This window comes from Nomascus leucogenys, chromosome 8 (genome assembly GCF_006542625.1).
Source record: "Nomascus leucogenys isolate Asia chromosome 8, Asia_NLE_v1, whole genome shotgun sequence".
Classification (NCBI taxonomy): Eukaryota; Metazoa; Chordata; class Mammalia; order Primates; family Hylobatidae; genus Nomascus; species Nomascus leucogenys.
The window spans coordinates 1,091,341-1,114,921 of NC_044388.1; the positions used below are offsets into that span (position 1 = coordinate 1,091,341).

The following is a 23,581-nucleotide window of genomic DNA, read 5'->3' on the forward strand; positions in this document are numbered from 1 at the left end:
GGGCCTCGGGCAGGACGTGCCGGCGCCTATAAGAACCAGTGCGCTGCGGCCGGAGCCTATTGTTAGCCGGAGCCGGGGCGGTTCTGGGCGTCTGCTGCCGGGGGCGCCCGAGTTGCCGGAGCCGCCCGGCCCTCTCTGCCTGCCGGCTGGGCTGCCCACCGCCCTCCCTCCCCGCCCTGCCTCCCTGGGAGCTCCCCGGCCGTCGCCGCGGGGCCCGGGACTCGCTCGCTCCTCCCTCCTTCCCACCCGGGCTAGGGCGGCGGCGGCAGCGGGGGCGGCAGAGACCATCACGGGAGGAGGCAGCTGCGGCGGGGCCGGTAATGGGCCTAGGGGTGCGGGGCGGAGGGTGCCGCCTCGTCCTTTCTCGGGATCGGCCCTCGGGCGGCCGTGGAGGAGTGGTCAAGCCCAGAGCCGTGCGGATGGAGGGGTCAGAAATGAGAGGCTCGGACGGGAGCGGTCGGGGGGCGGGGAGGTCGGGTGCCGTTGGGAAGGAACGGAGTCGGGAAGAGGCGTGGGAGCGAGGGGCACCGAGGACGCGGGCCCGGACTGCGGGGGCAGCTCGCGGGAGACCGATGGGCGGCTTGGAAGCCTGCAGGATTGCGGATGAGGATTGAGTTCGGAATGGAGTGGAGAATGATGTAGGATGGAGGAAAGTGAAGGAAGGGGAGGGGGAACAGAGGAAAATGTGGGAGGAGTGGTTGGGAATTTGTGAGTAGCAGGCAGGAAGGGATGAGGAAGGCTGGGTAGGGGCTGCAGAGGATTGGGATGAGCGGGAAGGTTAGCAGGAATCAGAGGGAAGTGGGCCGAGAGCTGAAGGGTTCGGCAGGAGTGTTCATTAAAAGGAACTGGTGACTTGACATGTCCCTTCGCTCCGGTTCCTGATATCTCCCATATTTCTGGCGTCGTGTGGGAAATGAAAGCATCAATTGCCCTGGTTGCTAGCTTGATCTTTTTTCATAGGCCCAAATACGCAGCCAACTGCCACCGGTCCCTTTTAGTACTGTAGTCTTGATTCATCCTTTTAAAGGGGTTGAGAGTGGCAGTGTGACACACAAACTGTTCTTCAGAATGAAATGCTAGAAGTTATCCCCACAAGACAACACTGTCCCCATGTCCTGCAGTTTTCAGTTCAAGGTAAATCCATAGTTCAGATTTTTTTCTTCACTGGCTTTCTGTCTTGCAAATCCACAAAGCCAGGATGTTGGTGGTGCCGGTGTTACAAATGACTGGATATCCTTGAGAGTTAATGCAGCATCATGTTCCAGTTCCCACAAAGATCTGTCTTCCACACGATGGTAGTTTAGGCATGGAAAATTCTAACCTTGTGTTAGTGAATGGGTAAAAATTGGGGAGTGGGGGTGGTGAGTGCACGGCTTTCTTTAAACACCTAGCTTAAGCGGGGGGTTTTCACTTGAGTACTTTATAAGTTCATGATCCTGGTGATCACAAAGCACATGGATCCATGAAATTCATAGTATTTGAGAAACAACCACAGTATCTTGTAAAAGGAGAAACAGGACAGGTCGTTTTATTCAGGTTTTTGGTAACACAGCAGCAAGCCTTCCTTCCAGTCCAGCCACAGATGGTAGCCCTGACCATCTTACTGGAGATTTTGATTCCTTGACCTTTAGCAGAAGGTTGGGTTCCAGTCAAGCGAAGAGGCTTTCTCCTGTGAGATGTAGCTTATTACTTTGGACTCATTTAAGAAAGAGACTCATATTACCTAAACTTTGCAAATAGATTCTTCCAGAAAATTTTGCCTGGGCAGTCCCTCTTGCTGGTCTCACATATGCTGGTTTTTTGTTGTTGTTGTTGTTTGTTTGTTTTGGTGCTTATAGGAATCCTTATAGGCCTGAAAGGAACTTAGATCTAGTACTAAAATACACATATGCTGGTAGAACTGTTTATTAGGTGCTAGCCTGATGTCTTCTGTGCTCTGGATCTTAACTATTTCATATACCATTGAGAAATGTTCAGCTAGAAACTCTTGAGAAAAGACCATTAGACATGTAGCCAGAAAGTGTCAGCTGACCTTTCATTTCACTGGCATTTAAAAGCTTTAAAGAGAGTTGCGTTATTTTCTCCAAAAGCATTTGTTGAGTTGGTCATTTTGACAGTTAACTGTCAGTTTTTACCTGCATTCCCAGGTGCTAAAACTTACAAGTGTATCTCTTGAACACAGGTATTGATCCTCTACCAATGAATAATTGAGAGAGGTAGGAATGACTGATTTTTCTAGTTGTGGTTTGAAAGATTAATTTGATGAATTGGAAAGTATGGAAACTATTCTGTTACTATTGCAAAGAAAGATTTCTTTTTTAAAAAAAATTATTTTTATGTATTTTATTTTATTTTTTGAGACAGGGTCTGGCTCTGTCACCCAGGCAGGAGTGCAGTGGCGCAATCTCAGCTCACTGCAACCTCTGCCTCCTGGGTTCAAGCAATCCTCCCGCCTCAGCCTCCCAAGTAGCTGGGACGACAGGCACATACCACCATACCCAGCTAGTTTTTGTATTTTTAATAGAGGTGGGGTTTTACCATATTGGCCAGGCTGGTCTTGAACTCCTGGCCCCAAATGATCTGCCCGCCTTGGCCTCCCAAAGTGCTGGGATTACAGGCATGTGCCATCATAACGGGCCAATTGTTTTGAAAATACAGAGACAGGGTCTTGCTATGTTGGCCAAGTTGGTTTTGCGCTCCTGGCCTCAAGCAATCCTCCTGCCTCAGCCTCCCAAAGAAGGATTTCTTCAGGGCACTATGGAAGCGAACAGGAGATTTGTTCTTGGTGCCCAGTGACCATCTTCATCTAAAAGTCAGGTTCACATCAGAGAGTTGGACAAGGGGAGCCGGGTTGAAATTTAATCTCATATTGGTTGTTGGGACATAATCTTTTTTCTTTTTTAAAAAATAATGGAGCTAATGTCAGAGAAAATGCTGCTAACAGAGCCTGGGTAGGGTGAAGAGAGGAATCCTTGAGGATTTCCCTGAGTGCCATCCACGTGAATGGAAGAGTTTGACCATAAGTCAGTATACATATTATTTACACACATAGCCATAGGTTCCAGTTATTCTCAGGCAGCTTAAGGAAGATACTTTTCTCCTAGGTGTCACATCTTTTTTCTTCTTTCTTACCTATCTCCTATCATTGCCCAGAAACCAGTATTCCAGAAGTAGAGAAAACAGAAAAAGAGGAGGAGAATAGAACAAGCAGCCAGCAATCCTTGCTGCATCCAAGTTCACCAAAAGTAACCTAAAGAGAACTGATACTCCTGAGAGCAACTGGGTTAAGACCGTGGAGAATTCTAGTAATAAAGATGATTTTGGAGCAGACCCAAGTTCATATGGGGCTTGAAGAGAAATATTCACAGGAGATACTACCAGAAGCCTGGGGACACCTGAGGAAAGAACAGGAGTGGACATTTACTTCCAGTCATAAATCCTTGAGTGTTTCCAGGCTAAGGAAAAAGCCTGCCTGCCTGCCTGCCTGCCTGCTTGCCTTCTTCTCTTCCCTCCCTCCCTCCATTTTTTTTTTTTTTTTTTTTTTTTTGAGACGGAGTCTTGCTATGCCGCCCAGGCTGGAGTGCAGTGGCGTAATCCAGCTCACTGCAACCTCCGCCTCCTGGGTTCAAGCGATTCTCCTGCCTCAGCCTCCTGAGTAGCTGAGATTACAAGGTGCCCAGTATCACGCCCAGCTAATTTTTGTATTTTTAGTAGAGACGGGGTTTCACCATATTGGCCAGGATGGTCTCGATCTCTTGACCTTGTGATCCACCTGCCTTGGCCTCCCAAAGTGCCGGGATTAGAGGTGTGAGCCACCGCACCCGGCTTTTTTTTTTTTTTTTTTTTTTTTTTTTTTTGACAAGGTCTCCCTCTGTTGCCCAGGCTGGAGTGCAATGGCATGATCTTGGCTCACCACAACCTCTGCCTCCTGAGTTCAAGCGATTCTCCTGCCGCAGCCTCCCAAGTAGCTGGATTACAGGCATGCACCACCACGCCTGGCTAATTTTTTTTATTTTTTTTATTTTTAGTGGAGGTGGGGTTTCTCCATGTTGGTCAGGCTGGTCTCGAACTCCAGCCTCAGGTGATCCGCCTGCCTTGGCTTCCCAAAGTGCTGGGATGACAGACGTGAGCCACCGTGCCCGGCTTTATTCTGCCTCTTTAAAAAATTCCACCCACATAAGTATTCAATCACAAGGGGCTCCCCCTCCCCGCTACAATAGAATGGAATGAGAAATTTGTTTGTTGATCGGTATCTTTTTTTTTTAATACTTCCTAGTATTTCTAGTTCTAGGGTACACGTGCACAACATGCAGGTTTGTCACATATGTATACATGTGCCATGTTGGTGTGCTGCACCCGTTAACTTGTCGTTTACATTAGGTATAATCCCTTCCCTCCCCCGACCCCATGACAGGCCCCGGTGTGTGATGTTCCCCATCCTGTGTCCAAGTGTTCTTCTTCAATTCCCACCTATGAGTGAGAACATGCGGTGTTTGGTTTTCTGTCCTTGGGATAGTTTGCTCAGAATGATGGTTTCCAGCTTCATTCATGTCCCTACAAAGGACATGAACTCATCATTTTTTATGGCTGCATAGTATTCCATCGTGTATATGTGCCACATTTTCTTAATCCAGTCTATCATTGATAGACATTTGGGTTGGTTCCAAGTCTTTGCTATTGTGAATAGTGCCACAATAAACATACGTGTGCATGTGTCTTTATAGCAGCGTGATTTATAATCCTTTGGGTATATACCCAGTAATGGGATGGCTGGGTCAAATGGTATTTCTAGTTCTAGATCCTTGAGGAATCGCCACACTGTCTTCCACAATGGTTGAACTAGTTTACAGTCCCACCAACAGTGTAAAAGTGTTCCTATTTCTCCACATCCTCCAGCACCCGTTGTTTCCTGACTTTTTAATAATCGCCATTCTAACTGGTGTGAGATGGTATCTCATTGTGGTTTTGATTTGCATTTCTCTGATGGCCAGTGATGATGAGCATTTTTTCATGTGTCTGTTGGATGCATAAATGTCTTCTTGTTGATAGGTATCTTTAAACCCACCTAAAATCTTAACCCATAAAAAGCCCTTGGCTCGTTGCTTTCTTACCATGCCCTAAGAATGTGACCTCTGATGGTAAGATCAGTAACCTGAAGAACTGAACTGATACTTTGGGCTCGTTTTTTAATTGAATTACAATTTTTATCAAATACTTGATTTTTTTTTTCCTCCCTGGCCAAATTTATTTCAGGAATGTGCTTGTCTGAGACTTCCGATGGCTGAGGTTTCTTAGGTGCATCTTGTGACTCGAATGCAGAATTTGATGCAATCTGGATAGATTAGGAAATACCTTCTCTTAAGGTACTTATTAGGTCTGGCTGACTTTGTAGAGCTGATCCAAGAGCAGGCAAATTGCTTCCAACAGACACAGTCCAGAAAAACAGCTCTGTAGCAGGCATCTCTTGACACCACAGTATATTCTGGGTAGCTGCTCTGCAGTAATGCAGCCCTGTCGTTCTGGGCAGTGTTGTTATTCCTGCTGCATAATTAGCAACTAGTGAGATCATAGTCTGGGGAGATCCTGGCATTCCTGAGGCAGGGAGGGTTCGTGTCTCATCACACATGGCTCCCGCTTTGACAGCATTTCTGCTGAGCAGATTCGTGTCCTTCTGGAACTTAAATCCAAAAATGGAGGAAAACGATTTGTACCTAGGAAATGGACTATCTCAGACCCCTTGGTTGTATGAAACCATGTTGAAAATAACACTGCTTGCCATGCTGATATAACCATAAGCAGTTACTTCTCTTGCTATTTGTTTTCCCGTTGCTGATTTATTTATAGAGGGCAAAGATTGTAAAGCTACGATGTCCTTGCACAGAGGATGGTGACAGACCAGATGAGTCCTATTTTATGGAGCAGTATGAGATTGGGAAAGATTCTGGGTTTTGAAGCCATGCAGATTCTAATCTTGGGTCCATTCTTTGGTACCAAATTTGACCTTTATAGAAGCCTGGTGAGACACTTTACACTTGTGAAGATCTGGGTAAAGGGTTTTCCTGACTGCTAATGTCCTTCAAAATTGAGTGCCTGGAGCAGTATTTCCCAAAGTGTATTCCAAGCATTATTTGCACTCTAAAATACCTTGGAAACAGTGGGTTCCTTAATCACGTTTGTAGAAACACTGCATTCTGTGTTCTCTCAGCCTTCACCATGCTTATTAGTATATTAAAAACCTCTAAGAGGTTCCACTATAGGCAATTTTTTAAACCCTTTTGACACAGCAGTCCTATTTCTATGTAAAAGCTATTAATACCATAAGACACGCACTTTGGGAAATGCCGGGCTATATTATCACTAGGAAAAATAAGTGGGTCTAGCCGGGTTCAGTGGTGTGTGCCTTGTAGTCCCAGCTACTCTGGAGGCTGAGGCAGGAGGATTGCTCAAGCCCAGGTGTTCAAGACCAGCCTGGGCAACATAGTGAGACCCTGTTTCTAAAACAGATAAATAGTTGGGTCTAGTCTTGGTTTAGGCAAAGCCTAATTCTGCTTTTCTTTCTTTTGTTTTTTTTTTTTGCCAACCAAACAAGCAGCAGTGATAACTGTGTTTTTGATCTCAAGTTCTTCTCACTGGTTCCTTGGAGAGCTTTCCTATATGATCAGAAGAGCAGCTACTGTGATTCCTGGGCTAATGAAGCCTAGACCCCAGCTGGATCGGAAGCAAAGGCCTTTCTTCCACTGGGAAAGGTGCTGCTGCTCCCCACCTCATTATTCTAAGAGTGATTGAGAATGGAGGGGCTGAAGGGAAATGAAAGTAGGAGAATGTTGGCCAGAGCTAGTAGAGAAAGAACGTAATATTGAGAAAGCAGACATCAGTGCTAGGTGAGGTGCTTTCTTTAGAGAGCTGTATGTATACACTGGGGAGGGGTCTGTCTGGGGACAGGAATGCTGATTCCTTTTTTTCCCTGGGCAGAATCCTAATGTACCTGGCTAGCTGGTGGTGAGTAGGGGCTTCGGGGCCAGCTTGGTGGGCTCCCCAAGGAAACCCCTTTGAAACCAATGGATGCATTCACGGGCTCGGGTCTCAAGAGGAAGTTTGATGATGTGGATGTGGGCTCATCAGTTTCCAACTCAGACGATGAGATCTCCAGCAGTGATAGTGCTGACAGCTGCGACAGCCTCAATCCTCCTACCACTGCCAGCTTCACACGTGAGTAAGCTGCTCCCTCCCTGCCTATACCCGCATTCCCCAAGCAGCAGAACCCATGGCAGCTCGAGACAGCGTCTATGTGGCTTGGGGATTTGCCCTTAATCATCATCTTTCCTTGCTCTTTGGAGGACCTCATTTCTCTAATACCGTAGACTAAAGTCTGATTTATTCTAGCTGATTTTACTTGTGTTGTGGGTTGCTGGTTCCCAGAATGGGTTAAATTAGATTGAAGAAGGAGTCCAGGACTCTACCCTGCCCCCACCAGAGTCCCAGAGAGTTCCAGGAAATTGTAGCTGGAGCAGGATATAAATGCTTGCTGCTTGGACAACTGGGGCAAATCCAGATTTCTTAATTCTTTTTTTTCTCATTTCGCTTTTGTTGCCCAGGCTGGAGTGCAGTGGCGTGATCTCAGCTCACTGCAACCTCTGCCTCCCGGGTTCAAGTGATTCTCCTGCTTCAGGCCTCCCCAGTAGCTGGGATTACAGGCGCCAGCCACCACGCCCGGCCAATTTTTTGTGTTTTTAGTAGAGACAAGGTTTCATTGTGTTAGCCAGGTTGGTCTTGAACTCCTGACCTCAAGTGATCCACCCGCCTCGGCCTCCCAAAGTGCAGGGATTACAGGCGTGAGCCACCGTGCCCGGCCAAGATTTCTTAATTCTTATGCTTCTGTTAGTTCTTGGAAAGAACTGATACTATATATGAGGGGTTGCCCATGGGCCAAGTCTGGCCCAATGCCTGTTTTGTAAATTAAGTTTTGTTGGAACACAGTTATACCCATTGTGTATGATGCTTTCATGCTACAGTGGCAGAGTTGAATTATTGCAACAGAGACCTCATGGCCTGTAGAGCCTAAAATAGTTAGTTTGGCCCTTGACAGTTTGCTGTCCCCTGCTACAGATCAATGCTATCCAATGGAATTTTCTGTTATGATAGAAATGTTCTGTATCTGCATTGTCCAACAGTAGCCAGTTGCCATGTGTGGCTATTGAGCACGTGAAATGTGGTTAGTGGCTGGGCACAGTGGCTCACGCCTGTAATCTCAGCACTTTGGGAGGCTGAGGTGGGTGGGTCACTTGAACTCAGGAGCTCGAGACCAGCCTGGGCAACATGGCGAAACCTCGTCTCTACAAAAAATACAAAAATTAGCTGGATGTGGTGGCGTGCACCTGCAGTCCCACCTACCCTGGAGGCTGAGGTGGGAGGATCACTTGGGCCTGGGAGGTTGAGGCTGCAGTGAGCCGTGATTGTGCCACTGCACTCTAGCCTGGGTGACCCCGCAAGAGCCTGTCTCAAAGGAAAAAAGAAAATAAAGAAATATGGTTGGTATAACTGAGCTGAATTTTTTTGTTTGTTTTTGAGATGGAGTCTTGCTCTGTCGTCAGGCTGAAGTGCAGTGGCACAATCTCGGCTCACCGCAACCTCCGTCTCCCAGGTTCAAGTGATTCTCCTGCCTCAGCCTCCCGAGTAGCTGGGACTACAGGCGTGTGCCACCACGCCCAGCTAATTTTTGTATTTTTAGTAGAGATGGGGTTTCATCATGTTGGCCAGGATGGTCTTGATCTCTTGACCTCATGATCCGCCTGCCTCGGCTTCCCAAAGTGCTGGGATTACAGGCGTGAGCCACCATGCCTGGCCTGAGCTGAATTTTAAATTTTATTTAATTTTAATTAGCTTAAATTGCCACATGTGGCTAGTAGCTGCTGTATTGGACAACAAAGCTATAGATTGTTATATCCAGAAAAGATTACCTAGAGATCCTCTTCCCAGCTGATGTCTAAAGGTGGATTTCGTGGTCATCTGTTTAGGTATAGTCAGTCTGGAGGCAGTTGTATGAACCAGCTGAAGTGCAACATCCCTTCTGACGGAGCATTTAGGATTTGAAGATATTAGACAGTTCTCTAGATATGGAGAGCACGTTTAGAGAAGAAGAGTTGAGAGCCTAGATGGATGAGAAAGAGCAAGCTCCCCAAACAGGTCATCCCTGAGTTAATAAAGCATCTCTCGGCCGGGCACGGTGGCTCACACCTGTAATCCCAGCACTTTGGGAGTCCGAGGCGGGCGGATCACCTGAGGTCAGGAGTTCAAGACCAGCCTGGTCAACATGGTGAAACCCCGTCTCTACTAAAATACAAAAATTAGCTGGGCGTGGTGACACACGCCTGTAATCCCAGCTTCTCAGGAGGCTGAGGCAGGAGAATTGCTTGAACTCGGGAGGTGGAGGTTGCAGTGAGCCGAGACAGCGCCACAGCACTCCAGCCTGGGCAACAGAGCGAGACTCCGTCTCTAAATAAATGAATAGAAAAATAAATAAAACATCTCTCTGTGTTCCCTTCTCAGCCACATCCATCCTGAAGCGGCAGAAGCAGCTGCGGAGGAAGAATGTACGCTTTGACCAGGTGACTGTATACTACTTTGCCCGGCGCCAGGGTTTTACCAGTGTGCCCAGCCAGGGTGGTAGCTCTCTGGGCATGGCCCAGCGCCATAACTCTGTACGGAGCTACACACTCTGTGAGTTTGCCCAGGAACAGGAGGTGAACCATCGAGAGATTCTGCGTGAGCACCTGAAGGAAGAGAAACTCCACGCCAAGAAAATGAAGGTGCCTAAGGGTTCTGGGGTCTGCTGCTGTCCATATAGGAAACTATTTAGGTTCATTGGTTGGTTGATTGGTTGATTTTTTTTTTTTTTTTCTGGGACAGAGTCTCGCTCTGTCACCCAGGCTGGAGTGCACTGGCGTGATCTCAGCTCACTGCAACCTCGGCCTCCCCAGGTTCAAGCGATTTCTTGTGCCTCAGCCTCCCGAGTAGTTGGGATTACAGGTGTGCATCCGTCTAGTTTTTGTATTTTTAGTAGAGACAGGGTTTTGCCATGTTGCCCAGGCTGGTCTCGAACGCCTGGTCTCAAGTGATCTACCTGCCTCGGCCTCCCAAAGTGCTGAGATTATAGGTGTGAGCCACTGCACCCAACTGATTTTTTTTTTTATTTGACTGTTGTCCTTGGGGTATAGAGATTTCAACTCTTTCTAATGAAAAATCAGATTTGAAATCAAATCTCAGTCCAAGACTCCCTTCTTTTTATCTGGCAGGGGAGTCTACCAGATATAGCAAAATGGCTTCCCTAGAATTTCCCCCTCCCAAGCCCCCACTGCCTCCCTCAATTTTATGTATGTATGTGTGTCTTCTTTTGAAACAGGGTCTCTCTCTGTCACCCAGGCTGGAGTGCAGTGGCTCAATCACAGCTCATTGCAGCCTTGAACTCCTGGCCTCAAGCCATCTGCCCATCTCAGCCTCCCAAGTATCTGGGAACCATAGGCTCATGCCACCATGCCTGGCTAGTATTTTTTTTAATAGTAATGGGGTCTTGCAACGTTGCCCAGGTTGGTCTCAATTCCTGGGCTCAAGTGGTCCTTCCCTCTTGACCTCGCAAAGTGCTGAGATTACAGGCATGAGCCACCATGCCCAACCCACCCCCCCCCCCCATTTTTTTTTTTTAAGTTTAAAATACGAATATGTGAAGGCATTCAGGTCTGTCACCCTGGAACTCAAGGAAGCACAATTTTCAGTTTCTGGTCAAATGATTGTCCCTTGGCCAGATGCACAGAACAGGTTTTGGATATTTCACAGTCTCTGAAGGGATCCTGCTGTTTCTATAATCCCCATCACCCTTACGTGATAATCTTGTAGAAACAAACAGCATTATCAAATAGTTATTTAGACTTGTATAATACTGTGCCGGCCACCTGATACAGCACCAGCTCTTCAACAGAGAGAGAGGCTGGGAAAAGACCCACCTTAGATGGCTCTTCATAGCCACTCTTTTTTTTTTTTTTTTTTTTTTTGAGATGGAGTCTAGCTCTATTGCCCAGGCTGGAGTGCAGTGGTGCGATCTCGGCTCATTGCAAGCTCTGCCTTCCGGGTTCACGCCATTCTCCCGCCTCAGCCTCCTGAGTAGCTGGGACTACAGGCGCCCGCCACCACACCCGGCTAATTTTTTTTTTTTGTATTTTTAATAGAGACGGGGCTTCACCATGTTGGCCAGGATGGGTTCGATCTCCTGTCCTCGTGATCCGCCCGCCTCAGCCTCCCAAAGTGCTGGGATTATAGGCACAAGCCACTGCACTTGGCCACCTATTTTTTATCTTAGCACTGTTTGGTATTCCCACAGCCATAGTTTCTACTAGTTCTCAAAAATTTCCCCCAGAGATCCTGATTCCAAATTTGAAGAACACCAGTTTCAGCCTGGCCAGGTTTCTTTGAAGCCCAAAGCATGCTGACAGATATTAAAACAGGCAGCTCCATTATTTCCAGAGTCATGAGAGAGGCACATTAGAATGTGGTGGAGTTGGAGAACTGGTGGCAGAGGATGTAGGCTAACCAGAGCATCTCATTCCTTTCTTTCTCTGAGAGCTCTATGTCTGCTTCCCTCAGACTATTGGTAAAGCCCTACACCTGTTTTTCTCACTCTAGAATGACATTCAGGCTTCCCTTTCCTCTGCCTGAGGAATTCTATCACTGACCCTGTCACCTTCCAGCTGCTATAGCAACAGCTGGGCAAATAAACACTGTTCTCATCAATTGCAGTGAAGGCATTCCTTCCTTTCCCTAGAAGAAAACTCCTCTCTCCTAAATCCGGCAGAGGAATGATCTGTCAAAACAGTATACCATCCTGTTCTGTGTTCTCCACTTAGGGGAATTCTAGGGACAAAGCCAGGCAAACCCAAGACAGATACAGGAGCTCTACTTGTTAGCAGGATGTTTAGTGAGCACCAGCAGTGATGACATCTAATACAGCACTTTGTTTTTTTAAAGATGGGGTCTCATTTTGTTGCCCAGGCTAGTCTCAAACTCCTGGGCTCAAGTGATCCTGTCACCTCAGCCTCGCAAGTAGTTGGGACTACAGGTACGGGCCACTGCACCAGGCTTATCTTTATATGTCAAGAGGAAACCCTTGCTTTACCTTACCTAGTTTATTCTTTGCTTAGATTTTTTTTTTTTTCTCTTGAAACAGGGTCTCACTCTGTCACCCAGGCTGGAGCGCAGAGGCAATCCTGAAGCGATCCTCCTGCCTTAGCCTCCCAAATAGCTGGGACTGCAGCTGCACCCACCACCATGCCTGGTTAATTTTTGTAGTTTTTTTTTTTTTTTTTGGATACAGGGTCTCACTCCATTGCCCAGGCTGGAGTGCAGTGGCACAATCTCGGTTAACTGCAACCTCCGCCTCCCAGGTTCAAGCGATTCTTGTGCCTCAGCCTCCCTCAACTGAGATTATAGGCATGTACCACCATGCTGGGCTAATTTTTTTTATTTTTAGTAGAGACGAAGTCTTGCCACGTTGGCCAGGCTAGTCTTGAAGTCCTGGCCTCAAGTGATCCACCCGCCTCGGCCTCCCAAAGTGCTGGGATTACAGGAGTGAGCCACCATGTCCAGCCAATTTTTGTAGAGATGGGGTCTTGTTCTGTTGCCCAAGCTGGTCTCGAACTCCTGGTCTTAAGTGATTCTTCCACCTTAGTCCCTGAGAGGTGCTGGGATAAGTCATGCACCACTGCACCAGGCCTGTTTTTTAGCCCTCTATAAGGGAGGCAGTTGGTTTCAAAAAATGTACATTCTGCATCTCTCATGTTCCATCTAATGTTTGTCTTCCTTTGGGGTTGTTCCAGCAGCTGCTTGGTGTTCCGCAACTTTAGTTAACTATAATTTTTCTAATATTTTTACTTCATTTTTTGTATTTTGGCCCGTTATCCATATGGAACTCATTATCATGAATAGTATACATTGGGAATCTTTTTTCCCCCAGAAAATATCCAGTTGTTCCAATACCATTTAATAACTAGAAGACTCTTTTCTCCCTGATTTGAAATGCCACTTCTATCTCGATATTTAAATTCTCACATCTGCATGAGTGTCCTCGTGTTACATCTCTAATCCCTTGCCTATGAGAGGACAGTAGGAGGGGTTATGCTTAGGGGGAGGTCAACCCTGGAGATGTAGACAGGAGCAATCCTGAGATAAACAGAAAGGCCCTTTGTAGTTGGCCTGCCTAGTACCGAAATCACTGACTAGGAAACCTCCAGAAGCCCCACTTTACTTCTCTTCATTTCTCTACCGCCTCCCCCACAAACAAGAAAACCAGGTGTGTAGCTGATTACCCAAGTCCATTGCATCACATCTCTCCCAGGAGTTGTCCCTTTACCAGCTCTACCCTGTGGTTGTCTGATGAAATCAACCAAAGGCTGCAGTCACGTGGCTTTCATCCTGCCAGCAGCTTCCAGAGCCCCAGGGATTATTAGGCCTCATTTTCTTGAGTTCTCTAGTGAGTTTTCAGAACTCTTTCAGCCACGGCTTGTCTTCAATCTGTCCTTCCACCGAGACTCCCTTTCTTGGCTCTCTATCCATCTCAGCCCAGAAAACCCAGATTTCTTGGTGGCTCACGCCTGTAATCCCAGCACTTTGGGAGGCCGAGGCCAGTGGATCACGAGGTCAGGAGATCGAGACCATCCTGGCTAACACAGTGAAACCCCGTCTCTACTAAAAATACAAAAAATTAGCTGGGCGTGGTGGCGGGCGCCTGTAGTCCCAGCTACTCGGGAGGCTGAGGCAGGAGAATGGCGTGAACCTGGGAGGCGGAGCTTGCAGTGAGCCGAGATTGCGCCACTGCACTCCGGCCTGGGTGACAGAGTGAGACTCCGTGTCAAAAAAAAAAAAGAAAACCCAGATTTCTGCCTGTACATAGCACACTCAGTATTATTATACCACCTTTCCTCACATACAGCTTTTCTTTGAAGTCAAATAAAAAAGGATTAGGCCTGGTGCAATGGCTAACGCCTGTAATTACAGCACTTTGGGAGGTGGAGTTGGGTGGATCAGTTGAGGTCGGGAGTTCAAGACCAGCCTGGCCAACATTTTGAAACCCTGTCTCTACTAAAAATATAAAAATTAGCTGGGCATGGTGGCAGGAACCTGTAATCCCAGCTACTTGGGAGGCTGAGGCAGGAGAATCACTTGAACCCGGGAGGCAGAGATTGCAGTGAGCCGAGATCATGCACTGAGTTCCATCCTGAGAGACAGTGAGATCCTGTCTCAAAAAAAAAAAAAAAAAAAAAAAGTTAGAAAGGAGAAGGAGGCTGGGTGCGGTGGCTCACGCCTGTAATCCCATCACTTTGGGAGGCCGAGGTGGGTGGATCACGTGGTCAGGAGATTGAGACCATCCTGGCTAACACGGTGAAACCCTGTCTGTACTAAAAATACAAAAAATTAGCCGGGTGTGGTGGCGGGCGCCTGTAGTCTCAGCTACTCGGGAGGTTGAGGCAAGAGAATGTCGTGAACCCAGGAGGCAGAGCTTGCAGTGAGCCGAGATCACGCCACTGCACTCCAGCTTGGGCAAGAGAGTGAGACTCCGTATCAAAAAAAAAAAAAAAAAAAAGAAAGGAGAAGAAATACATTTTTTCTCAGCTAAGGGCTTCCTTTTTTTTTTTTTTTTTTTTGAGACGGAGTTTCGCTCTGTCGCCCAGGCTGGAGTGCAGTGGCACGATCTCGGCTCACTGCAAGCTCTGCCTCCTGGGTTCACGCCATTCTCCTGCCTCAGCCTCTCTGAGTAGCTGGGATTACAGGCGACTGCCGCCACCACGCCCGGCTAATTTTTTTTTTGTATTTTTAGTAGAGACGGGGTTTCACCATGGTCTCGATCTCCTGACCTCGTGATCCGCCCGCCTCGGCCTCCCAAAGTGCTGGGATTACAAGCGTGAGCCACCGCGCCTGGCCGAGGGCTTTCTTTAATACCTGTTAATATATTTGCTTTTTCTCTTTACAGTAAAATGAAGCTCTGTAGTGCATGCACAGATAATTGTTCACACTGTGGGGATTTGGGTTCATTGATTAAGACCTGGTAGCCTTTTACTACACTTTAATTTGCCCTTTTTTTCCAAAAAGGTAGTTTTGCATTCAGTGGGTGCAAGTTGAAGGGTGTTTCACATTTTTCTGTATATCCAAGGATCATCCAGTCATTCACATACCTTTTCCTCTCTGTGTTAGAAGGCAAGTGAGCGTAAATTAGGGGACACATGTCTGGAAATGGAGGGTATGTTTGTGGAAATAGATTTTCGTGTAGGAGGGAAGATGAGATGGGTTTTTGAGAAGCTTGGACCCAGAAAGGTGATGATGCGTAAGATTTCCCATCTTCCCACTCTGGATTTATTCTTTTGACCTGTGCTAGTGAATACAGCAGCCAGTAGTCACATACGGCTATTTAATTAAAATTATGTAAATTGGGCTGGCACAGTGGACCCCAGCACTTTGAGAGGCCGAGGTGTGTGGATCACTTGAGGCCAGGAGTTCAAGACTAGCCTGGCCAACACAGTGAAACCCTGTCTTTACTGAAAACAGAAAAAAATACCCAGGCGTGGTGACTCACACCTGTAATCCCAACTACTTGGGAGGCAGAAGAATCACTTGAACCTGGGAGGCGGAGGTTGTAGTGAGCCGAGATTGCACCACTGCACTCCCGCCTGGACGACAGAATGAGACTTTTTTCTCAAAAAAATAAATAAAATGACAGTTTTTTCCAACTGCCGCATTTCCAGTGCTCAGTAGTAGCTGCCATCATTTTGGACAGCACAGACATTCCCATGGTTGCAGAAAGTTCAAGGGACAGTGCTGCTCTGGGATGGTCACTGAGGAGGTGCATGCTGCTCACATCTATGAGGCTAACCTTTCCTGTCTCTTGGCAGCTGACCAAGAATGGGACAGTGGAGTCGGTGGAGGCCGATGGCCTGACGCTGGATGATGTGTCAGATGAAGACATTGATGTGGAAAACGTGGAGGTGGATGATTACTTCTTCCTGCAGCCTCTGCCCACCAAACGGCGACGGGCCCTGCTGAGGGCTTCTGGGGTCCACCGCATTGATGCTGAAGAGAAGCAAGAACTTCGAGCCATCCGCCTGTCACGGGAAGAATGTGGTTGTGACTGCCGACTGTATTGTGACCCAGAAGCGTGTGCCTGCAGCCAGGCTGGGATTAAATGCCAGGTCAGTCCAAGTTGGCCTGAGATAGTATATCTACACCAGGGTCAGCAGGGTGAGCTGTGGGTGCCACTGAACACGGGAGGCCCATGCAGGGGTGGATTCCCTGTGGTTGTGAACACTCTCCAGTTCCACAACCCTCCTCCATCAACAGAGTAAGCAAAGAGCACACGGCCAGGCACGGTGGCTCACACCTCTACTCCTAGCTACTTGGGAGGCTGAGGTAGGAGGATCTCTTGAGTCCAGGAGGTCAAGGCTGCAGTGAGCTGAGTTCACACCAGTGCACTCCAGCCTGGGTCACAGAGTGAGACCCTGTCTCTTAAAGTTTTTGCAAAGAAAACAAGCATGACAGGATTCTTAGGCTGTGGACATATCTCATCTTTTTTTGTTTCATTTCTCAGAGGTGATAAGAAGCAGCTGTTAGGAAAGGGATGAAGAGGAGTTAGTACATTTAACATTTAGTAAATGTTTCCTAAACACTGATTCCTAAACAGTATTTCCTAAATACTGTTTCCTAAATACTGATTCTTTGAGATAAAAGGAAGCAGGACTGGGCGCGGTGGCTCACATCTGTAATCCCAGCACTTTGGGAGGCCGAGGCAGGCAGGCAGATTGCTTCCCAGGAGTTCGAGACCAGCCTGGGCAACATGGCTAAACCCCATCTCTACAAAAAATACAAAAATTAGCTGGGCGTGGTAGCATGGGCCTGTAGTCCCAGGTACTCAAGAGGCTGAGATGGGAGGAGGATCACTTGAGCCTGGGAGGCATAGGTTGCAGTAAGCTATGATTGTGCCACTGCACTCTAGCCTGGGCGACAGAGCAAGACCCTGTCTCAAAAAGTTAGCAGAGGAGTGGTGTGGGCCTATAGATTCTATCTGCAAACACTTATTCTTCAGTACCTTTACTCCAATTTTGAAAAAATCAAAATAGTATTCAGAGCTTTACAATTCAGGATCAGACCTGGCCTAGCAGAGCTTAAAACCATAGTTACCTGAAAGAGAAAGTATCATCTCTTGTTGGCTGCCCTTTTTTTTTTTTTGAGATGGAGTCTCATTCTGTTGCCCAGGCTGGAGTGCAGTGGCGCGATCTTGGCTCACTGCTACCTCCACCTCCTGGGTTCAAGTGATTCTCCCGCCTCAGACTCCCAAGTAGCTGGGATTACAGGTGTGCGCCACTGTGCCCGGCTAATCGTTGTAATTCTCTTTTTTTTTGTTTTTTTTTGTTTTTTTTTTTTTTTTTTGAGACGGAGTCTCGCTCTGTTGCCAGGCTGGAGTGCAGTAGCGCGTGATCTCAGCTCGCTGCAACCTCTGCCTCCCAGGTTCAAGCAATTCTCCTGCCTCAGCCTCCCGAGTAGCTGGGACTATAGGCACGCACCACCACACCCAGCTAATTTTTGTATTTTTAGTAGAGACGGGGTTTCACCATGTAGGCCAGGATGGTCTCGATCTCTTGACCTCGTGATCCGCCTGCCTCAGCCTCCCAAAGTGCTGGGATTACAGGTGCAAGCCACCATGCCCAGCCAGCTTCTGTATTTTTAGTAGAGACAAGGTTTCATCGTGTTGGCCAGGCTGGTCTCGAAGTCCTGACCTCAGGTGATCTGCCTGCCTCAGCCTTCCGAAGTACTGGGATTACAGGCATGAGCCACCGTGCCTGGCCCCTTGTTGGCCCTCTGATGGGGGACAGTTTAAGACACATTTCAGTTGAAAACAGCAATACCATCCTTAAGAATGAAATTTATCTGGAATTTAATTACTGAGGGTGTAGATGCTGAGTCCTTGTGGTTGGATTTCTCCTAACTCACCCTTTCTTTATTTTTAGCTGGGTAACAAATAACTGTGGTAGATCTGGCCAAATACTGCTTTTCAGACCAAAGTCCCATAATGAGTTATTCTGTTACACACACACCTGAGAACAGTCCTAAGAATTGATGCAGCTGGGCCTGGCACGTTGGCTCACACCTGTAACTAGCACTTTGGGAGGCGGGGGTGGAAGGATTGCCTGAGCCCAGGAGTTTGAGGCCAGCCTGGGCAACATAGCAAGACCCTATCTACAAAAAAATTTGAAAATTAGGGCCGGGCGCGGTGGCTCACGCCTGTAATCCCAGCACTTTGGGAGGCCGAGGTGGGCAGATCACGAGGTCAGGAGTTTGAGACCAGCCTGGCCAACATGGTGAACCTGTCTCTACTAAAAAAATACAAAAATTAGCTGGGCGTGATAGCGGGCACCTTGTAATCCCAGCTACTCGGGAGGCTGAGGCAGGAGAATTGCTTGAACCCAGAAGGCAGAGGTTGCAGTGAGCTGAGATTGTGCTACTGCACTCCAGCCTGGGTGACAGAGTGAGACTCCGTCTCAAAAAAAAAAATTTTTTTTAAATTAGCTAGATGTAGTGCTGCATGCCTGTAGTCCTAGCTACTCAGGAGGCTGAGGTGGGAGGGTTGCTTGAGCCCAGGATGGCTCCAGGCTGCAGTGAGCCATGACGGCGCCACTGCACTCCAGCCTGGATGACAGAGCAAGACCCTGTCTCCAAAGGAAAAAGGTATAACTGGAGTGGAGATTTCTGTAAGTCAGTATCATAGAAAGACATTGTGATTTGTACATGCTTATTTGCTTACTTGTGGTTTTAATTTTTCCTTTTATTTTTGGTTTATGTGTTTTTCCTGTTGGAATACGAAAGTGATAAGGAGGTAGAAAGCATCTCCTTTCCAGATATCCCTGGTCTGTAAGTTAATTATCTTGGCAACTGCTTCAGAACTAAACTAGTCAACCCTCAGGGAAAATAAAGCAGGTAGCTAAAAAAGTGGCCACTGTGTGAACCTGCGTTCTAGCACCTTAGCAAACTAAGGCACATTTGCTTAGTTTCCCCAGAATGTATTTTTTTTGAAGTAGCAAGATCTTCCACTCACTCTCCCATGCCTGTCATTGCAGGCCATAGGCTTGGGTCCAGCCTTTTGTTGTCTCAGTGAACCAGGTAAGTTCTGAAAAAGTCTCTGAGGCTCGTAAATTTCCTCTGTGAAAACTATCAGCATTCAGAGAAGTATCTCTGGACTCTTAACTGGAAGGACCCTGTGCTGTGATTTTTGTCTACTTGTTATTCAGAAGAGGAAACAAAGCCCTAGAGAGATAAATGATTCTCTTGAGGTCACACCACTAATTAATGGCTGAGCTGGGATTGAAATGCAAGTGGTCTGGTAACTACCATCTAGTGTTCTGTTAGCTCACACTGCATGCTATGCTTTGAATTGGTTGCTTTTCTTCTTAAAAGGAGACCTCAAACCCCAACTGCCTGTTTGCCAGCTCATGTCTCCTATCTCCATTGTTAGGATTGTAGGTCTCATCTTGTCCCAACCTTCCTGTCCCCGCTCAGGTGGATCGCATGTCCTTTCCATGTGGCTGCTCCCGGGATGGCTGTGGGAACATGGCAGGGCGCATTGAATTTAATCCAATCCGGGTCCGGACTCATTACCTCCACACCATTATGAAGCTGGAGCTGGAGAGCAAGCGGCAGGTGAGCCGCCCAGCAGCCCCAGATGAGGAGCCCTCTCCGACTGCCAGTTGCAGCCTGACAGGAGCACAGGGCTCTGAGACCCAGGACTTCCAGGAGTTCATTGCTGAGAATGAGACAGCAGTGATGCACCTGCAGAGTGCAGAGGAACTGGAGCGGCTTAAGGCAGAAGAAGATTCCAGCGGCTCTAGTGCCAGCCTGGACTCCAGCATCGAGAGTCTGGGTGTGTGCATCCTGGAGGAGCCCCTGGCTGTCCCCGAAGAGCTGTGCCCAGGCCTTACGGCCCCCATTCTCATCCAGGCTCAGCTGCCCCCAGGCTCCTCTGTCCTGTGTTTTACCGAGAACTCAGACCACCCAACTGCCTCAACGGTGAACAGCCCATCCTACTTGAACGGTGGGCCCTTGGTCTATTATCAAGTGGAGCAGAGGCCAGTCTTGGGAGTGAAAGGAGAGCCTGGTACAGAAGAAGGCTCAGCCTCTTTCCCAAAGGAGAAGGATCTGAATGTCTTCTCTCTCCCTGTTACCTCACTCGTGGCTTGTAGCTCCACAGACCCAGCTGCCCTCTGTAAATCAGAGGTGGGGAAAACACCCACCCTAGAAGCTCTATTGCCAGAAGATTGTAACCCTGAGGAGCCTGAAAATGAAGACTTCCGCCCTTCCTGGTCCCCCTCAAGCCTCCCCTTCCGCACGGACAATGAAGAGGGCTGTGGGATGGTGAAGACCTCCCAGCAGAATGAGGATCGGCCCCCTGAAGATTCTTCCTTAGAACTCCCTCTGGCAGTGTGACAGGCACTGGAGGTCCTGCCTGTTACCCATTCTCTATTTATTCCCTTATTTTATCTAACACCATTTCAAAACAAAACTGTAGAAGCAGCTGCTGCTCCCATGTTATTTTATTGGGGTCTTTGGGGAATGGGTGGGAAAGGAGTGTTTTGAGTATTTTTTAAAAGGGAAACAGTACCAAGGAGACCAGCCCTACCTTGATCTGGGGATAGTCTTGGGGCAGAGAAAGCTGCGTAGTGCTGAACATTGAGCTTTCTGGGCCACTGGAACAAAGAACTAGGATCTCACAGGAAGAGCTGGGTGACTCCAGCAGCTATTCTTTCTGTAGGGACCAGAACACGAGAATTTGAAGAGCATGGCAAAGCCCTTTCTCTCCCAAGCCCCAGGCAGAGTACAAGCTCCTTTTTCCCGGTGGTTATTCTGATACCCCATTTTGCTGTGTCATAATACTTCAAACTGGAAAGTCACCTGGTCGAGTCTAGGGAGGAGGGAGTGGAAGGGTCTCTGCTTCTGTACAAAATCTCCAGGATTTACAAAAATGGAACCTGCCTTCCTTCAATCCCATATTTGGTAAATAAGTTAATATTTGACATGTTTGGTGTTCTCTGACCTGTTCCCCACACTGGGGATTCCTGGTCTGTGACTTGAATTGTTTCTTCCACATGTTCTTAAGTATTAGAGTTAAACTTGTCTATATGTCTTTTTTTCTTTCCATCCTTTCTCCTTCGGAGAAAAAGAGCTGGATTGGCTGGGGATGTGGTATAACGAGCCTGAGCCTTCTGTCCGAGTCTGATGCTAGCACTGTCAGGCAGCTTTCGGCTGGGGCTCACCCATCCCACAGGAGGCCTATGTGGAGCATTAACTGTGGCCAAAGGAGGCAGTGGGAACAGACTGCTTGCTATCTGGAAAGATGACATATTTGTGCTGTGCTTGTTTTTTCACCCAGGTTTTTCCCTCTTTGTGAGATCTGAGCTTTAGTGGAATGTAGGACGTGGCAATCTTAAGGTTACCAACCAGTTTTTCTTTTTTTCCTGGATCTACCCTCATGGTCATTTTCAACATAGCAGGTTAGAGTTCTTATACTGTTGCAGTTCAATTCCAAGAATTGCAAATGTTTATTGGACCCCTCCATCTTGATGATATATAAAAATTGGAAGCCAAGCCAGTTCTTAAATGCCACATGCAACTTCCAGATTCCAAAGGATTCAAGTTCTAATGATAACCTTTGAAGCGTATAGAATGGAACTCATTCAGTTTGATTCAGTTCTTACCTCTTGTCAGGAGGAATACAGTTCCTGTTCATCCTGTGTTCTAAGATCTCCTCCACTGAACAGCACTGATTTCCTTTTATTAGCAAAGTGATCTTTGTCTCTGTTCTAAAATGGAGGCAGTAGGGAGCAAAACTATTCTTCTCAAGCATCCTTTACACCATACTTTACTTCTGGTATGGTTTATTAACCACACACACATACAAAAGTGAAAAACTGTGTTGGGGGAGACACTACTCCTACTTATCTTGCTCATAAAGCCTTTTCTGGTGGGATATTAAGGCCCTGGTGTCTTACAGAAACCATCGTGTATGTCGCAGCAGCATTTCACCCCTGAAGTCTCTGAACTCTGAGCCTGAAAGGATTTGTATTTAATCCACATAACATTTTTTAGTTCATTCTGCCTTTCCTAATTGTTCCAGGTTTTGCTTGGTTTTAGTTTGGAGGGGAACTTAAGTACGTAGATCCTTATCTCTCCCCATCCCCTAGCCTCACAAAACAGTTGAGAGTCTTAAGTACCTGAGATCGCGAAGCTATCCAGAACTGAACTAGACTCCCCTACCTTAGACTGGTACCCTCAAACACGACTGAAGCTTAATTGGGAATTTGGCTTTATGGAGAAAAGAACCTTTTTCAAAGTTTGTGTCGGAAGGGGAGGGTGAGGTTTGCACACTGTCTCTGCAGGAAGGCTCCAGCTTAATCTAGGAAGTAGATTCCAGCTGCATGATGAGGAACACATTAGCTTTTGGGATCAAACCAGGAATATGAATCTGTAATTATTAAGCTCATTGCCAACCCACAAGATATTTGATGTTTCTGAAAACCTGTAGTTTCTTAATTTAAGTCCATCCCCTTCATTAACTCTACAGTTGTGACACACTGATCCCAAACTTTTGAGTGCTAAATATTAACATTTAGCATTAACTGTCTTGTCAAGCAAAAGGCCTTCTCTACAACCTAGTCCATCTCACTTCTGGTGCTACCTGAGTTGGACAGAATTCTAGCTCATGGTTGCTAGGAAAGCTAGGCCTCTGATCATAGAAGCAGATAGCTTCAGTCCCAGTCTAGGCCTAGATAAATGACTCTTATTACCACAACCCTTATTATTTTCCAATTTCCTTTCTCACATACTGTACACAGGTAGTATTTTCAATGTGAATCCAAAGCTTGTCTGGTTCTCTGAAAATAATTTTTTCCCCTTTAGGTTCTTTACATTGTGATAATGCTGTATTTAAAGAGAATATTTAAATGTAATATTAAAGAAATATTCAAAAGAATGGTGTGTTACTCTTTGTCTCGGCAGGCCACAATTCAGTTACTTGTTAGAAAAAGGATGCTTCTCCAGCTTCGTTGTAAAACTAATTAGGTCAGTTAGGAATTAATGTTAACAATAGAAACATTTTGTGATGGAAAAATAGAATATTCTCTTTGGAGTACCAAGAGCTGGACTTGGTTCATATGCCCTTGTGTGCCTGTTCAGCTGAAGCAGGCCTTGCTGCTGCTCTGTTGGAGCTTAGCCCTGTCCCTACTCTGGGCTCCCATTTTCTCATTCCATTAACTTTTTTTTTTTTTTTTTTTTTTTTTTGAGACAGTCTCACTCTGTCGCCCAGACTAGAGTGCAGTGGCGTGATCTCGGCTCACTGCAAGCTCCGCCTCCCAGTTCACGCCATTCTCCTGCCTCAGCCTCCTGAGTAGCTGGGACTACAGGCGCCCACCACCACGCCTGGCTAATTTTTTTGCTATTTTAGTAGAGACAGGGTTTCACTGTGTTAGCCAGGATGGTCTCGATCTCCTGACCTTGTGATCCG

The 23,581-nt window shown here is 47.1% G+C and overlaps 2 protein-coding genes across 3 annotated transcripts in view; one reads left to right on the forward strand and one right to left on the reverse strand.

Moving 5' to 3' along the window:
- On the forward strand, positions 1 to 23,050 carry CSRNP2 (cysteine and serine rich nuclear protein 2). Of its 2 annotated transcripts, none has more exons than XM_030816544.1 (5): positions 1 to 427; positions 6,973 to 7,209; positions 9,547 to 9,806; positions 15,930 to 16,226; positions 19,585 to 23,050. In XM_030816544.1, the coding sequence occupies exons 2-5, from the start codon at positions 7,059 to 7,061 to the stop codon at positions 20,506 to 20,508; spliced, it is 1,632 nt and encodes a 543-aa protein (XP_030672404.1). In that variant the 5' UTR covers positions 1 to 427; positions 6,973 to 7,058; the 3' UTR covers positions 20,509 to 23,050. The 2 variants fall into 2 exon arrangements, with proteins under 2 accessions (XP_030672404.1, XP_030672403.1); XM_030816543.1 differs by having other exon boundaries at positions 12 to 317.
- LETMD1 (LETM1 domain containing 1) overlaps positions 16,486 to 23,581 on the reverse strand; it is a 19,442-nt gene continuing 12,346 nt past the window's right edge. The window contains exon 8 of the mRNA XM_030816546.1: positions 16,486 to 16,637. Within this exon, the coding sequence (XP_030672406.1) occupies positions 16,611 to 16,637 (27 nt within the window). The 3' untranslated portion in view covers positions 16,486 to 16,610. The remainder of the gene's footprint in view (positions 16,638 to 23,581) is intronic.

Bases quoted from the DNA above. Each gene is read 5' to 3' on its own strand.
- CSRNP2 (XM_030816544.1), top strand. From the start codon at position 7,059: ATGGATGCATTCACGGGCTCGGGTCTCAAGAGGAAGTTTGATGATGTG. The intron at 7,210-9,546 runs GTGAGTAAGCTG...TTCCCTTCTCAG, and splicing joins TACCACTGCCAGCTTCACAC to CCACATCCATCCTGAAGCGG. The intron at 9,807-15,929 runs GTGCCTAAGGGT...GTCTCTTGGCAG, and splicing joins TCCACGCCAAGAAAATGAAG to CTGACCAAGAATGGGACAGT.